The sequence below is a fragment of the Gorilla gorilla genome, chromosome 22, assembly GCF_029281585.2.
Source record: "Gorilla gorilla gorilla isolate KB3781 chromosome 22, NHGRI_mGorGor1-v2.1_pri, whole genome shotgun sequence".
Classification (NCBI taxonomy): Eukaryota; Metazoa; Chordata; class Mammalia; order Primates; family Hominidae; genus Gorilla; species Gorilla gorilla.
Window position 1 is genome coordinate 47348265 of NC_073246.2, and position 14325 is coordinate 47362589.

General features: G+C 63.6%; 1 protein-coding gene across 13 annotated transcripts in view; it reads left to right on the forward strand.

Annotated features, from left to right (window-relative positions):
• The window catches only part of COL18A1 (collagen type XVIII alpha 1 chain), a 111333-nt gene that overhangs the window by 83058 nt on the left and 13950 nt on the right, over nucleotides 1–14325 (forward strand). For all 13 annotated transcript variants that reach the window (XM_055373739.2, XM_055373738.2, XM_055373737.2 and 10 more), the window contains 17 exons: nucleotides 961–1092; nucleotides 1545–1607; nucleotides 2513–2539; nucleotides 3542–3577; nucleotides 4723–4794; nucleotides 5399–5434; nucleotides 5789–5878; nucleotides 7110–7139; nucleotides 7262–7288; nucleotides 7689–7751; nucleotides 8027–8101; nucleotides 9101–9127; nucleotides 9418–9471; nucleotides 9914–9988; nucleotides 11038–11106; nucleotides 11588–11630; nucleotides 12137–12199. In XM_055373739.2, the coding sequence (XP_055229714.1) occupies nucleotides 961–1092; nucleotides 1545–1607; nucleotides 2513–2539; nucleotides 3542–3577; nucleotides 4723–4794; nucleotides 5399–5434; nucleotides 5789–5878; nucleotides 7110–7139; nucleotides 7262–7288; nucleotides 7689–7751; nucleotides 8027–8101; nucleotides 9101–9127; nucleotides 9418–9471; nucleotides 9914–9988; nucleotides 11038–11106; nucleotides 11588–11630; nucleotides 12137–12199 (982 nt within the window). The remainder of the gene's footprint in view (nucleotides 1–960; nucleotides 1093–1544; nucleotides 1608–2512; nucleotides 2540–3541; nucleotides 3578–4722; nucleotides 4795–5398; nucleotides 5435–5788; nucleotides 5879–7109; nucleotides 7140–7261; nucleotides 7289–7688; nucleotides 7752–8026; nucleotides 8102–9100; nucleotides 9128–9417; nucleotides 9472–9913; nucleotides 9989–11037; nucleotides 11107–11587; nucleotides 11631–12136; nucleotides 12200–14325) is intronic.

A 14325-nucleotide genomic window follows, 5' to 3' on the forward strand; every position in this document is an offset into this window, starting at 1 on the left:
AGGAGACAGGAGGCAGTCGAGGATCACCTTGGCAGGTGGAGGGCGGGGAAAGCTCTGGCTTGGAGGCTGAGCCCCTGTGGGGGACATGGGAAGCAGGAAGGACCCTTCCCCACAGAGGGGGTTTCCTTCCTCCGGCTGGGCCTGTGATCATATCAAGGCAGCGGGTCACATTCCTGCCCCATTTGTGGACAGTGCTGGGCTCACACTATCTCATTCTGCTCTGTCCCGAGCCCGGGAAGGAACCTTGGGCCTCTCCGTCTACAGCCACGGAAACCGAGGCTCAGGGAGCTTGTGGCTGTGACGAGAGGGGTGGTGCAGCTGGGCCACGTCACAGCGGGACCCCTGCCCCAGGGCCTCCCTCCCTCACGCCCCCCACACCGGGCTCTCACCTCACACTCCAGGTGGCTGGGGCCTTGGGTCACCGATGGCTCCAGCACACGCCCCCGGGCTCGCCTGCTTCTCACGGCTTTCGGACTAATAGAGTCACCGCAACGCCTGTGTCCACGCTAGCCCCGGTGGTCCCAGGGTCCTGAGCTTCCTCTCCTCTCTCCTCTCTTCTCCCCTCGCCTGCCCGGGAGCCAGGGCTGGTCCCAGGGTCCTGAGCTTCCTCTCCTCTCTCCTCTCTTCTCCCCTTGCCTGCCCGGGAGCCAGGGCTGGAGGTAACGAGGGTGCCGTGTGCACCTCCCGCTGTGCATGTGGGCTTCCCCCTGTGCATGTGGGCCCAACCCTGACCAAGTTCAGGCTCCGTGGCTCTCTCCTCAGTTGTGTTTCAGTGTGGCTGAAATCGTGTCGTAAAGTTAGAAGAAAGCCTGCTGTGGGGCCTGCGTTGCTTGGCAGAATGTTCCTTACCTTTTGATTTGCAGGGTTTAGAAGGCATCATAAGAAAATGTGTCTACACTGGGGTTGCAGGGCCAGCGGGGGCTGGGCTGGGTCCTGACACGCTCTCCTCACCCCACGCAGGGGAGCAAGGGAGACCCCGGTCCTGCTGGCGCTCGTGGGGAGAGCGGCCTGGCAGGAGCCCCTGGACCTGCTGGACCACCAGGCCCCCCTGGGCCCCCTGGGCCACCAGGACCAGGACTCCCCGCTGGATTTGTGAGTACCGCCTACACCTGACCGCCTGGAGAGCCGGGGGCTGCCGTTGCCCCAGCCCTACTACCCCTGGCATCTCTCACAGAGCAGCACGTCCTGGGCGGTGGCCTTGCTGGCACTGCCTCAGCCTGGGATTCCATATTCCCCATGGTGGGGCTCGAGTCTCTCGCCTGTCGCCCGTGCCCCACGGTGCTGATGGGGATCTTGGCCCAGCCATGCCCCAGCACCCGTGCCCTGACCAAGAGCGAATGAGCTGACCCGAGACGGGCTGCCCCGGGGGGGCCCCACCCAGGCCCTGCCACCAGGTAGACAGTCCCCATCCGAGAACGGCGGCTCCCTGGGCCACCGTGGCCCCAAAGCATGTCCCACCCTCCTCTCGGGCAGTGCCGCCCCAGGGAGGGGTCCTTCCCTAAGAAGGGACACAGGCCCCTACGTGTCTTGTGTGTCTCTTCCAGGATGACATGGAAGGCTCCGGGGGGCCCTTCTGGTCAACAGCCCGAAGCGCTGATGGGCCACAGGTAGTGTTGTGAGCTGGGCGTGGCCGGCTCTGAGGGGTAAGGGGGTGTTGCCTGGGGCAGGAGAGTGTCCCTGAGAGCCACCGGCCTTGCATGGGATCGGAAGCCGCCCTGCAGAGCCGTGAGGACCACGTGTGGCGGGCGCTGTGCCCCGCGGGCCACCCTCGCTCTTCGGAGATGCCCCTTCATTGAACTAAAGTCACGGGGTGAGGGCCTGGTCTGCAAAGTGGGAGACACTGTGAGTGGTCAAGACAAAGGAACATGGGGCCGCATGCCCCCTGAAAGGCCTTTCTGGGGAAATTCAAGTCATCACATTCTTTTTGTGGCCCCAATTTTGGGTAGTAACAAATGTTTGGCCTGAGTAGAATCTGAAATTCCTGTGAAATCTCACTTTCTTCTACTGTTAACATGTATACTGCTCAGGGTTAGGGCCAGCAAGGAGTGACCAAAATCCCAAAACAACTGCTCAGACAGCTCAGACGTGTCAGAGGCAGACCCAGGGGCAACAAGCTCCTTCCTCCCCTGCCCCCGCTGTCCCCTCCACACCACCAGCGCTCTCGTGGCGCCAGCATGGAGGAGCCCCCGGGGCCACAGCCCTGCCCAAGAGCCACGTGGGGTGGCTGAAGCCACAGCGTCCAGCTTCATGCTCAGAGACTCAGCCTGTTGAGAGCACGGGTGGCTGGGACACATTTCTTACTCGGAGCAAAATGAATGAGAAATTTCAATTAGGCAGAAACTAATTGATTCCGTAGTAAGTTAGAATGGCTTTACCATTTTAACTTAGTACATTTCCTTTTACACACATATTTTGAAGTCTTGACTGTCACCAGCGGGCTTTTCTTGCGGCAGAAGCATCTCACAGCAGGGCCTCCAGCTGCACTAACACTGTGTCTCCTCTGCCCTGACAGGGAACTCCCGGCCTGCCGGGACTCAAGGTCAGTGACGGATATGCCTGGGTTTCTGTGGTTGCTGGCTCAGGTTTTCTGATGGCCGGAGTAGGGTGAATTCATCCTGGGAAGTTTGCAAAATACAGCGAAAAAGCCTGACAGGGAAATAATCGCACACCACCCCCAACCTAGACTTCCAGCGTTAAGGGGCCATTGTCCCGTTCTCTCTCCGAAGCCCAGGAATCAAGATTCCTGGGTTCACACACCTGAAGCATATTCTCAGACTTGGGCCGAAAAGAGGGGCATAGGGGAAGAACTCAGGGTCCCCACCTCAGCCTCAGGGACAGGTGGACTCCTGGGCTCAGGGACAGAGCCATGGTGACCTTGTAGGACCCAGGAGCTTTGTCCTCTGCTCCCTCCATCCCTGGGGGACACTAGCCCCCAGCCTGGCCCCGAAGACCCCACCCCTGCCCAGGCCCCGAAGCTCCCAGGGCAGGTGCCTGAGAGGGGAGCCTGGAGCCTCCTCTCCTAGGCCCTGGGCAGCAGCCGCCTTTCACCCCGCTGCGTGCTCATCAAAGCGTCCTCTGCTGCGTGCGGGGCCAAGGGCGCACGGGGCCCACCCTGGGGCTGCACTCTCACGCGTCACCAGCCCCTGCCATGGCACCTGCTCCTTTGAGAATGCTTTGCTTTCATATGCAAGACATCGGGACACTCAAAAGGCTGACTTTTGGGAAGGGCCGTGTGTTTGCTTTCTTAAATTGTTTGAATGAGGCCGTCTCAGCGGGGTTCCTCTTGCAGTCTGCAGTCCTAGTGATGGAATATGTCCCCAGGTTCCGCAGCTGTCCCGGCCGGCCAGGTGCCTTCAGCCAGCCTGGGCCACGGGGTCCCTGCACAAGTTGCTCAGTGTCCCTGGGACCCCTCGGCTCTGGACTGGGGGAGGGCGGTGATATGCATCCTGGGTAACTCACCCTTCCCTTCACCCGGGGTGGACACTGCCTGAGGACTGGGCTGGCCCCAGCAGGTGCTCACCGAGCCCCTTTATTCACTTAGGGGGATCCTGGCGTGCCTGGGCTGCCGGGGGCGAAGGTAAGCACTGTGCCCGGGTTTAGGGACGTGGCCAAGCAGAGGCAGGGAGGGCCCAGCTGGACACCTGCAGAGATCAGCTCGGGGCGGCCTCCCCCGCTCTTCCTGCCACTGCTTTGTTTCTTTATAATTGAAGACAACCCCCAGGATACCCACCAGGCAGGGCATCCAACCCCAGGGCACCCCCAGGTTTGACTGCGTCAGGAACATGGCCTTCCTCCCTCCCAGCTGTCTGGCTGTGCAGGCCCCGTCAGCCCCTGCCACCGGCCTCCCGCCTCTCCCTCCTTTTCCCCGACTTCCCCCTCCGCCACACTGCCTCCCCCACTTCCCCCTCCGCCACACTGCCTCCCCCACTTCCCCCTCCCCCACTTCCCCCTGCCCCACTTCCCCCTGCCCCACTTCCCCCTGCCCCACTCCCCCCTGCCCCACTTCCCCCTGCCCCACTCCCCCCTGCCCCACTCCCCCCTGCCCCACACCTCCTCCCCCACTCCCCCCTGCCCCACACCTCCTCCCCCACACCCTCCCCCACACCTCCTCCCCCACACCCTCCCCCACTTCCCTGTCCCCCACACCTCCTCCTCCACTTCCCCCTGCCCCACTTCCCCCTGCCCCACTTCCCCCTGCCCCACTTCCCCCTGCCCCACTTCCCCCTGCCCCACTTCCCCCTGCCCCACTTCCCCCTGCCCCACTCCCCCCTGCCCCACACCTCCTCCCCCACACCCTCCCCCACTTCCCTGTCCCCCACACCTCCTCCCCCACTTCCCCCTCCCCCACACCTCCTCCCCCACTTCCCCCTCCCCCACACCTCCTCCCCCACTTCCCCCTCCCCCACACCTCCTCCCCCACTTCCCCCTCCCCCACACCTCCTCCCCCACTTCCCCCTCCCCCCGACTCTCCCCTCCCCCGGCTCCCCCCTCCCCCCGACTCCCCCCTCCCCCCAACTCCCCCCTCCTCCCAACTCCCCCCTCCTCCCGACTCCCCCCTCCCCAACTCCTCCATCCCTGCACAGCCCCTGCTCAGGCCCACAGGGGTGAGAGAGAGAAGCCCAGGCCATCGCCACGTCCACGGGTGCCCCGGACTCCTCGTGGGGGTCCCTGCATTCCTGGGCGTGTGGCCAATGCCCTGTGTCCTCCATGTGACCCTTTCAGGGAGAAGTTGGAGCAGATGGAGTCCCCGGGTTCCCCGGCCTCCCTGGCAGAGAGGGCATTGCTGGGCCCCAGGTGAGTCGCCTTGGTGGGCCCAGGGTGCAGGGGGGCGTGGAGCCCTGAAGGGACTATGCCAAGATGAAAGCTGGCACGAGGTGTGCCCTCCCGGGTCCCTGGCTCTCCATGTGCCCTCGTGGGTCCCTGGGTCTCCATGTGCCCTCCCGGGTCCCTGGGCCTCCGTGTGCCCTCCCGGGTCTCCGTGTGTCCCTCCTGGGTCCCTGGGCCTCCATGTGCCCTCCCAGGTCCCTGGGCCTCCGTGTGCCCTCCCGGGTCCCTGGGCCTCCGTGTGCCCACTCCTGGGTCTCTGGGCCTCCGTGTGCCCACTCCTGGGTCTCTGGGTCTCCGTGTGCCCACTCCCAGGTCTCTGGGCCTCCGTGTGCCCTCCTGGGTCTCCGTGTGCCCTCCCAGGTCTCTGGGCCTCCGTGTGCCCACTCCCGGGTCTCTGAGTGCCAGGAGTTGAGTACAAGTCTCCGTCAGGGCTCTTGGTGGCTGCCTCCCTCCCAGGCCCCAGCCGGTCGGGAAATAAAGAACCCCACATCTTCATCAGAGCCATCCCTCACGGGGGGCCAGGGGCTTCTGTTTCTGTTGGTGATGAACCATTTCCTTTCTGTCTCTTCAGGGGCCAAAGGGAGACAGAGGCAGCCAGGGAGAAAAGGTGAGTGTCCCTGGGGCGGGTGGATGGGGATGGGGGGCGCTGGGACATCCCAGAAGGTTTGGCCTCAGCTGCCCCCAGGTCTGTGCACCTGCTGCCCATGTGACCTCAGAGACTCAGGGCAAAGACCCTCAAGTTGACAGGGGTGGCTTTCAGGCTGGGGGCAGCGTGTGTGGCTCAACCATCCCTGTTGGAGCCTGCCCTGCCTGGCAGGGGGCTTCAAGGCCACAGTCCACAGCCCCAGGCGCCTCCTCACCCACCGTGGGCTCTGGGCACCCCCTCCAGGGCTGGGTGGACTCTGGGGTCCTGGCCAGAGCGGTTGAGATGAAATGCCGGACACGTGGCCTCCTCTTCCAGGGAGATCCAGGGAAGGACGGAGTCGGGCAGCCGGGCCTCCCTGGCCCCCCCGGACCCCCGGGGCCTGTGGTCTACGTGTCGGAGCAGGACGTAAGGACGCTGCGTGGGTGGGCACCCAATCTGTCCAGACCCCCCACTGGGTGCAGAGATCCCTCCCCGAGCCCCCCCCACACCCCCTACCCCCCAGGTCAGGACAGGCCCTGACTGCCAGTCCACACTCCACCTCCACGGTGGGGGCTGCAGAGGCCCTCAGTCAGAGACACCCTCGGTCAGAGACGCCTGGGGAGCCCAGCTCCATGTGGTGTTGGAGACACCGGGGAGGGGGGAGGGCCTGCAGAGGGGGCAGTGTTTTTACGTCAAAGGCTCCCATTGGGCTCAGTCCCTGTGTCCTTGACACTGTGGCCCCAAAGCTGCATGTAGTCACCCAGCTGCCCCGTCAGAAGAAGCAGATGCACCCTTGGCCCTCTGGTGAAGGTTGTGTTGGTTCCGGAACCTTCCTCCCCCACTGTGGCCCGTCCATCAGGCCTCTCAGCTGCACCCTCTGCGCCTGCCAGCAGTGCATCCCACTGGTCCCTGTGCCACCCTGGCCTCACAGAGGCAGACGCGTCTCCGCCCAGCCACATGGAACACAGGGACCAAGCCCCACTCTGGGCAGGGAGCTGAGCCCTGGGCAGATGCAGGGCCCAGGGCAGCAGAGCTGGGTGTGGCCAGGGGTTCAGATCCCTGCTTCTCTGTGGCCACCAGTGGAAGGGGGGCTGCCCGGGGCAGAGCTGAGAGCAGGCACTGTCAGCTGTGTGACACTGGACAAGTTACCTAACCCTTGTGCTCCAGCTCCCCACCTAGGAGGTGGGACTCTAACAGTCTTGAGAGGAGGGGTGGAGTTGGGAACAGGCAGGAGAGGGCTTGCCCCAGCACGGCTTTGCTAGGAGCAGGCAGACAGGCGTCGGGAGGCAGGGGCAGCCCGAGAGGCCACAGGGACCTCGGCGTGACGGTCAAGACGTCAGAACATCAGAAAAGCCTCCCGTAGGCCGAGCCACCTCCGCCGGCAAGCAAGGGAGCGTCTAGCAGAGGCAGGAGCATTTTAAAACAAAATGGAAGTAAAAACCGTGGCCCTTTAGGGCATCTGGAGTCTACATCCAGCTGCTCTGAGCTGAGGGGCATCTGTGCTGCAGGAGGGATGCCCCAGGCCCAGGAAGACTGGAAAGCAACATTTTCCTTGAATTTCCTGGTTTGGTATTTTGTTGATCTGTAAGTCGCTCGAGTCCAGTTTAATTTTAAATGCGGCTCTTTGTTTCCGATTTTTCCTTTTGCTCGTGGACAGGGATCCGTCCTGAGCGTGCCGGGACCTGAGGTATGTGCCTGCCCAGCTTCTAAGAGACGGGCCTGCGGGGACCTGGGTACAAGGCTGGGTGGGGTCCAGGCAGGCGCGAGGGTGCGTGATGACCCCAGCTGACGCCATCCCTCTTTCCCCAGGGCCGGCCGGGTTTCGCAGGCTTTCCCGTGAGTAACCTGGTGCCAGAGCTGCATGCTGCCCGCCACTGCCCTCCAGCTGGGGAGGGGTCTCCACCTGGTAGCACAGAGCAGCCCGGTCGAGCTGGGGTGGGCCTCGTCAGGCCCGAGGGATAGCGACAGTCACTGCCCCCAAGAAAATGATGGGAGTGGGATGTGGGCGAGAGCCCCTGGCAGGCCCTGTGCTGGGTGGGCACCCGTGAGGGTGAGGCAGCTCCCTGCACCTGCAGAGGCCTGCAGTGTCCAGAGTGAGGCTGGGGCCGGGAGGGGCCCTGGTGGGGCTGACAAGGCAGGCATATTGCGGGGGGCAGCTGTCGGGGGAGATGGAGCAGCCGTCGGGGATGGGGGAGATGCCAGCCGCTCAGGCCTCACGGCCTGGTCTCCATTCCAGGGACCTGCAGGACCCAAGGGCAACCTGGGCTCTAAGGGCGAACGAGGCTCCCCGGGACCCAAGGTAAGGGGCTCAGGTGCTGTCCCTCAACCCCCTTTGTGGCCCAGGGGTGGCTCCAGCCTGCCCAGATGACCACTGTTGGGAGGGACCTGGGACCCCCCGGCTGCTGCTGTGACACGTGAGGGGTACATCCCTGCTCGGGCCGTCCCTGTGGTCACCTCCCGTGAAAGGACCCAGGCTGCGAGGCCCAGTCACAGCAGCCCTGCCTTCGGGGCTCTGGGTGAGGCTTTGTGGGGAAGGAGCTGGCCCTGACTCTGTTGGACCTCCTGCCATTCCAGGGTGAGAAGGGTGAACCGGGCAGCATCTTCAGCCCCAACGGCGGTGCCCTGGGCCCTGCCCAGAAAGGAGCCAAGGTGAGGGCCGGGCAGCCTCCTTCCAGCGGGCGTGGGGGCTCCTGGGGCCGTGGAGACAGCCTGGGGAGGGTCTTTCTGAGGGTCTGGCTCCTGATGCACTAGCCTCTCCCAAGCAGGGCTCCACCATCCAGGCCTGGCCCTGGTGGCCCCTCCTTTCTTGCACCCATGTCGGCGGTCCCGCCGGCCCCTCGTCCTCTCCCTGCCCCTCATCCTCTCCCTTCCCCTCATCCTCTCCCTACCCCTGAGCCCACCCTGCTGAGGGGGGAGGTTCTCAGTGGGCTGCAGCTCTGAGCTCGCGCCTCCCTGGGGCCTGGCCTGTGGGATGCAGGAGCCCAGGCCGTACCAGCTCAGCCTCAGCAGGTTTCTGGCTGCCCCTCCAGCCTCTTCCTGGGGGCCCTGATGCTGTGGGCAGGGCCCGGAGTCAGTTCCTCAAGGGGCCTGTGCCTGCGTCCCCACCCCCAGCAGGCAGCCACCCAGAAAAGCCCTCGGGGAGGGTCCTGGGGAGAAGCCTGGATCTTTGGAGTGTGGGGCACCGGCTCTCCCACTTTCAGAGGGAGCAGTGAGCCCTCCGGGGTGTTTGGGGTGGGCCTCAGACACAGGATCCCCAGGCCCAGTGAGAGCTCCACTATCCCACCCAGCTGTGCATTGGAGCTGGGGCCTGTGGCAACCAGGACACTGCGTGGCACACGCCCTCCACCCTCCACCCTCCACCCTCCACCCCCCACCCCTGCTTCAGGGCCCCGGGGCATGCATGCACGCACCAACCTGGACGCAAACCCCAATCCCGACCCTCCCCTCACCAGTGGCTCCTGTCCTCCCCAGGGCTGCCTGCGCCTTGGGGATGGCCCAGTGCACCCAAAGGGACCACAGGGGCCCTTAGGGAGGCTGTCAGGTGGGGCACAAGCTGCCACCTAACCGTGCCTTCGCCACAGGGGCCCTCAGGCTGCCAGGTGGGACACAAGCTGCCACCTAACCCTGTCTTCTTGTTTTTTTGCTCAGGGAGAGCCAGGCTTCCGAGGACCCCCGGTAAGTCGGTCCCTGGCTTTCTCTGCACTGAGCTCGGGCATGACGGCCCCCAAGGACACGGTCGTCCGCGGCTGCTGAGCTTGTGCTGTGCGGCCTAGGGCTCATCTCCCTAGTGCAGTTTTAAAGCGTGTGGGGCAGGTGTCGGCGTGAGGCTGCAGTGGGCTCCTCCGAGCTGATGGGTGGCCCAGGGTGCTGTGCTCTGCATGGCTCCTCCCCTTCCCCAGGACCCCCCAACTCGTGGTCAAGGGCCGGGGTCTGCCCCACTAAGCCTGGCTCCCTTCCTCTTGCAGGGTCCATACGGACGGCCGGGGTACAAGGGAGAGATTGGCTTTCCTGGACGGCCGGTGAGGACCTAGGGTCTCCAGTGGGGGCGGCAGATGGGGTCTGGCAGGTGGGGAGCAGCCCAGGCCCACGGGGGTGACATGCCCAGAGGGGAGTGGACGGCCGCCGTACCCACTGTCCTCCCCCAAGAACTGGCCCTGCCTGAGCGCAGCTCTTGTCCTGGATGTGGCTGGCAGTACCCCACGAGGGGCCAGTACCCAGGAGGAAGCCCTGGGGGCAGACAGGGCAGTGGGCCTGTGTGTGCTAGGCTCAGTCACCTCCTCCCAAAAGGGTCCTTGTGCAGGAAAGGGGTGAGAAGGGCCGGGGTAGCCTGAGAGCTGGGAACGTGTGAGGCTGAGCGTGGGCCGGGCCGGGCCTGGCGTGGGGCTACGGCAGGCACCCTGCGGGAAGGTGTCTGGTAATGATCAGTGCCCAGCAGTCCCCACCCCCTTTGCTCCGCCCCAGGGTCGCCCCGGGATGAACGGATTGAAAGGAGAGAAAGGGGAGCCGGGAGATGCCAGCCTTGGATTTGGCATGAGGGTGAGTGTCTCTCAAGGGGCGGACTGGGTGGCTGGGAGACCAGGACCTGGGAATGGCCTGGCCACAGCGTGGGGTCCTGCAGCTCCTCTCAGAGGCCACTTATAAGCAGCCCTGCCATGTGGCCACACAGCACTGGTCATGCCATACCCATGCACAGTCATACATGTCCACACACACATGCACACGTGTGGCCACTCAAACATGCATGCACATATATGGCCGTACTCATACATGTGTGCACACATACACATGCATCTGTGCACATACATGCCCATACACATGCACACACACACATCCACACTTGCTCATGTGTGTACACATGCCCATACACTCCACATAGGTGCACATATACACATGTATTCAAGCATATATGGGCCTGTCCACATGCACACCCATACAGGTATATACATACACTCATACATGTGCACGTATACACATGTGTATCCATATACATGACTATGAGCCCTCCCTGGCCCATTCCATGATGGGCATACACACTGCACATGTATACTCATGCGCACATACATATACACATGCATACACACCAATACACATATATGCACACATGTGCACCCATATACACACATACACACAACAGGCCCCCGTGGATTCTCAGCAGGGCATCCATGGGCCTGGGCCATGCCCTCCATGCCCTCCATGCCCTCCATGCCCTCCAAGCCCTCCATGCTGGGGGTTCTCCCGCTCAGCCCAAAGGCGTCCACTCTGGTGTCTTTTGAGCCAAGAGCTTTGTCTCCCTGATATCAGCAGGGTGGGGCATTTTCAGTCACCTTTTTACCTGAGACGCAGACCTGGTGGCCTCTTCACTCCTCCCGAGGGACGTCTGTGCACGACTCCAGCGTGGGATGAGGTGGGGCCGGGGCCAGTTCCTGTCCTCAGGGAGCCGTGGCCCGAGTGACCCACTGCGTTCTCGGTTTTGCCTGGTCAGAGGTCTGCCTGGTCAGGTTTCTGATTTTTCTGAACTGTCTCTGCTCCCAGCTGCTGCCTGACAGGCAGGCCATAAGCCTAACAGCTCTCTGCCCTCCCCACAGGGAATGCCTGGCCCCCCAGGGCCTCCAGGGCCCCCAGGCCCTCCAGGGACTCCTGTTTACGACAGCAATGTAAGTCCCCGGGGCACCCACTGTCCTGCAGCCACCCTTGGCTGTCACACAGAGCCCCACAGAGGGGCTGGGCCTTCTTCTCCCCTGGCCTCTGCGTCTGGGGGTCCTTCTAGGATGTGCCAGTTTGGTGGGCAGTGGATTAGCAGCTGAGTTCCTAAGAAAGGTGAAGGCCTGGTAAAGGGAGGGCTCTCTGGGTGTGGAGCTGCTTCCGGCTGGCTCTGCTAAGGGCCTGAGCCCAGGGATGCTAGGGGCACCCCCATTTTCCCAGGCTCAGCAAGGTGAAGTGACCAATGAGGGCCAAGTGGCGTCAGGCCGTGGTTCCTGCTCTCCATACCCTTGTTCCCTCCCGTCTCTGACTGGGGGAGGCTGCTATGTGGCCTCATACAGGGACTGGTGCTTCTGGGCTTGGGGACCCCTGAGTGGTGGTGGCCTCCATTTCAGAACATCGCCCTCAGCAGCCGCCTCTCCCCGTTCCTTGCAGGTGTTTGCTGAGTCCAGCCGCCCCGGGCCTCCAGGATTGCCAGGTGAGGGTCCTGGGCTCACAGCCGGGGATACAGACTCTGAAGGGATGCTCCAGAGCCCCACCTTCCTTCCCGTGCCAGCAGCAGTGAGACTCCCCCAGTGCCCCAAGGCCAGTGCTACACGCCCAGCCCACGCCCCAGTTCCGATGACCTTGGCCCTTCCTGTGGGCCCTCCCAGCACAGCCATCCAGGACCTGACCTTGGGGTGGCCCCCATTTGCTGTTCTCCATTGAGATTTTGCTTCTCTGGCCAAAGCAGGGTGGAAGCAGCCCCGTCCCTCCTGTTGGTCAGCACATGCCCTGCAGGTGTGGCCTGGCCCCCACATGGCCTGCTGACGGGGACCCAGGGCGCCCCTGCTCTCCAGCAGCTCCTACCCTGACTGTCCCCATGTCCATCTGATGCCCCCCCATCCAGGCCCCCAGGCACTGGGGCATTTCGGGCAGGAGGGGCACCACCCTGGAGTCCTCCCTGGCACATTCCTGATGGGCACTGGGTGTCTCTTCCTCCAGGGAATCAGGGCCCTCCAGGACCCAAGGGCGCCAAAGGAGAAGTGGGCCCCCCCGGACCACCAGGTGAGCAACTCTGGACATCCCAGGCAGGAGAGCCATGGCGTGGCCAGCACTGAAGTGTGGTCACACCTAGAGCCGCCACCACAAGCAGGTCCTGGACCCTCACTGGGTGGTGACCACCTCACCCTGCGGGAGGAAGGAAGCCCCTTCTGGGTTGATGGGGGGGCCTCATAGGACCTGGATTTGGGGGCGAGGGTGGCTGCAGGGCACAGGCCCAGCAAGATACCCCCATCACCTCCTGAGGAGCAGATGGCTGCCCTTCCATGCTAGACCCAGGTGGGCACTGCGCAGAGACACAGCAGCTTCAGTGTCCTGAGATGCCCCCTCCCTTCCACGGCGCCAGGGGTCGGCACTGGAGGACTCTCTGTCGAGAAACTCTCCAGGGTTTCATGTGGGAAGGAGGCGTTGCCCGACAGGCTGTCTGGAGGGTGAGCCCAGCACCCCTGCTCCCCCAAAGGACAAGAATTCCCCCCTGAGCCCCACCTCCATTGAGGGTGGCAGGGCTGCTTGAATGTCCTGCCAAGACCACTGAGAACAGCTGGATAAAATGTGAGAAAACCACTGTTTGAGGATGTCTGGGGGCTGGCAGAGCAGAAGCCCAGAGAGCCAGGCTAGCCTCGGGCACCTTTCACCGCCAGGGTCCCCTCTCGCCGCCAGGGTCCCCTCTCGCCGCCAGGGTCCCCTCTCGCCGCCAGGGTCCCCTCTCGCCGCCACTGTCCCCTCTCGCCGCCACGGTCCCCTCTCGCCGCCAGGGTCCCCTCTCGCCGCCACTGTCCCCTCTCGCCGCCACGGTCCCCTCTCGCCGCCAGGGTCCCCTCTCGCCGCCAGGGTCCTCTGCAGAGGAGGCCGCCATACCTGCTCTTGCTGGGGCTGTACTCTGGGGTGGGAAGGGACCAGGCAGGCAGAGGCCGAGTCTGGGCCGGGACATCCTTAAGGCCTGTGGAGGCAAAGGCAGGCAGAAAGCAAGCGGGAAGATGGAAGATGCGCCCGTGCCAGCCTTGGATCTCTCAGCGTCACACACGACACCCAGGAAGGAGTGAATGATGCACAGATGACCAGAAACCAGGAGAAGAGGCCAATGACACACCAGACCAGGAGGCCCAGCTCATGGGGTCATCGGACCCACCTTGAACTCTGAAGGTCACATATTCAAAAGCCACAGGAAGTCTGGAGATGGCAGCAGAGAGCTGGGAAGCTCAGAGGTGTCAGGATGAACCTGGGGCTGAAGGCGGAACAGTTGGAGATTGAGACCTGTGTATAGGTTTCGGTCGACGTGGGATTGCTTGTCCCTGGGAGCCAGAACGAGGGCTCCGAGGGCTCCAGAGGGAACAGTGTTTGCAGGCGGAATGGCTGATGCTCTTCCAAAGCCAAGGAAGGCTCAGAGCATTCCCCTCATTCGAAGGATCAACAATTAGAGTGATGAGATTTCTCAACAAAACGGGAGAAGCCAGAAGACCATAAATGGTTTCTAAAATATCCAAGAAAGTCAATTGCCAGTGTAGACTCCGACAGCCAGTGGTACTCCCATGGCCTTCAGAACGAGGATGACATGCAGGCCAGCCACTCCAGACCCGAGCTGTGTCGGCAGTGGAGGGCATTTCAGGGGGAAGACAAGGCCAAGGGAAAGGAGTGCAGAGATGGGGAGAGACAACGCTGGCAGGAACCGGCGTCCCAGCGACAGGGAGGTCAGAGGCTCCCTTGGGAACCAGCGTGGGCTGCCCCACACGGCATCCCAGGAACAGTGGGGTCAGAGGCTCCCGCGGGAACCCGTGTGGGCTGCCCCACATGGCATCCCAGGAACAGTGAGGTCAGAGGCTCCCGCGGGAACCCATGTGGGCTGCCCCGCATGGCATCCCAGGAACAGTGGGGTCAGAGGCTCCCGCGGGAACCCGCGTGGGCTGCCCCGCATGGCATCCCAGGAACAGTGGGGTCAGAGGCTCCCGCGGGAACCCGCGTGGGCTGCCCCGCATGGCATCCCAGGAACAGTGGGGTCAGAGGCTCCCGCGGGAACCCGCGTGGGCTGCCCCGCATGGCATCCCAGGAACAGTGGGGTCAGAGGCTCCCGCGGGAACCCGCGTGGGCTGCCCCGCATGGCATCCCAGGAACAGTGGGGTCAGAGGCTCCCGCGG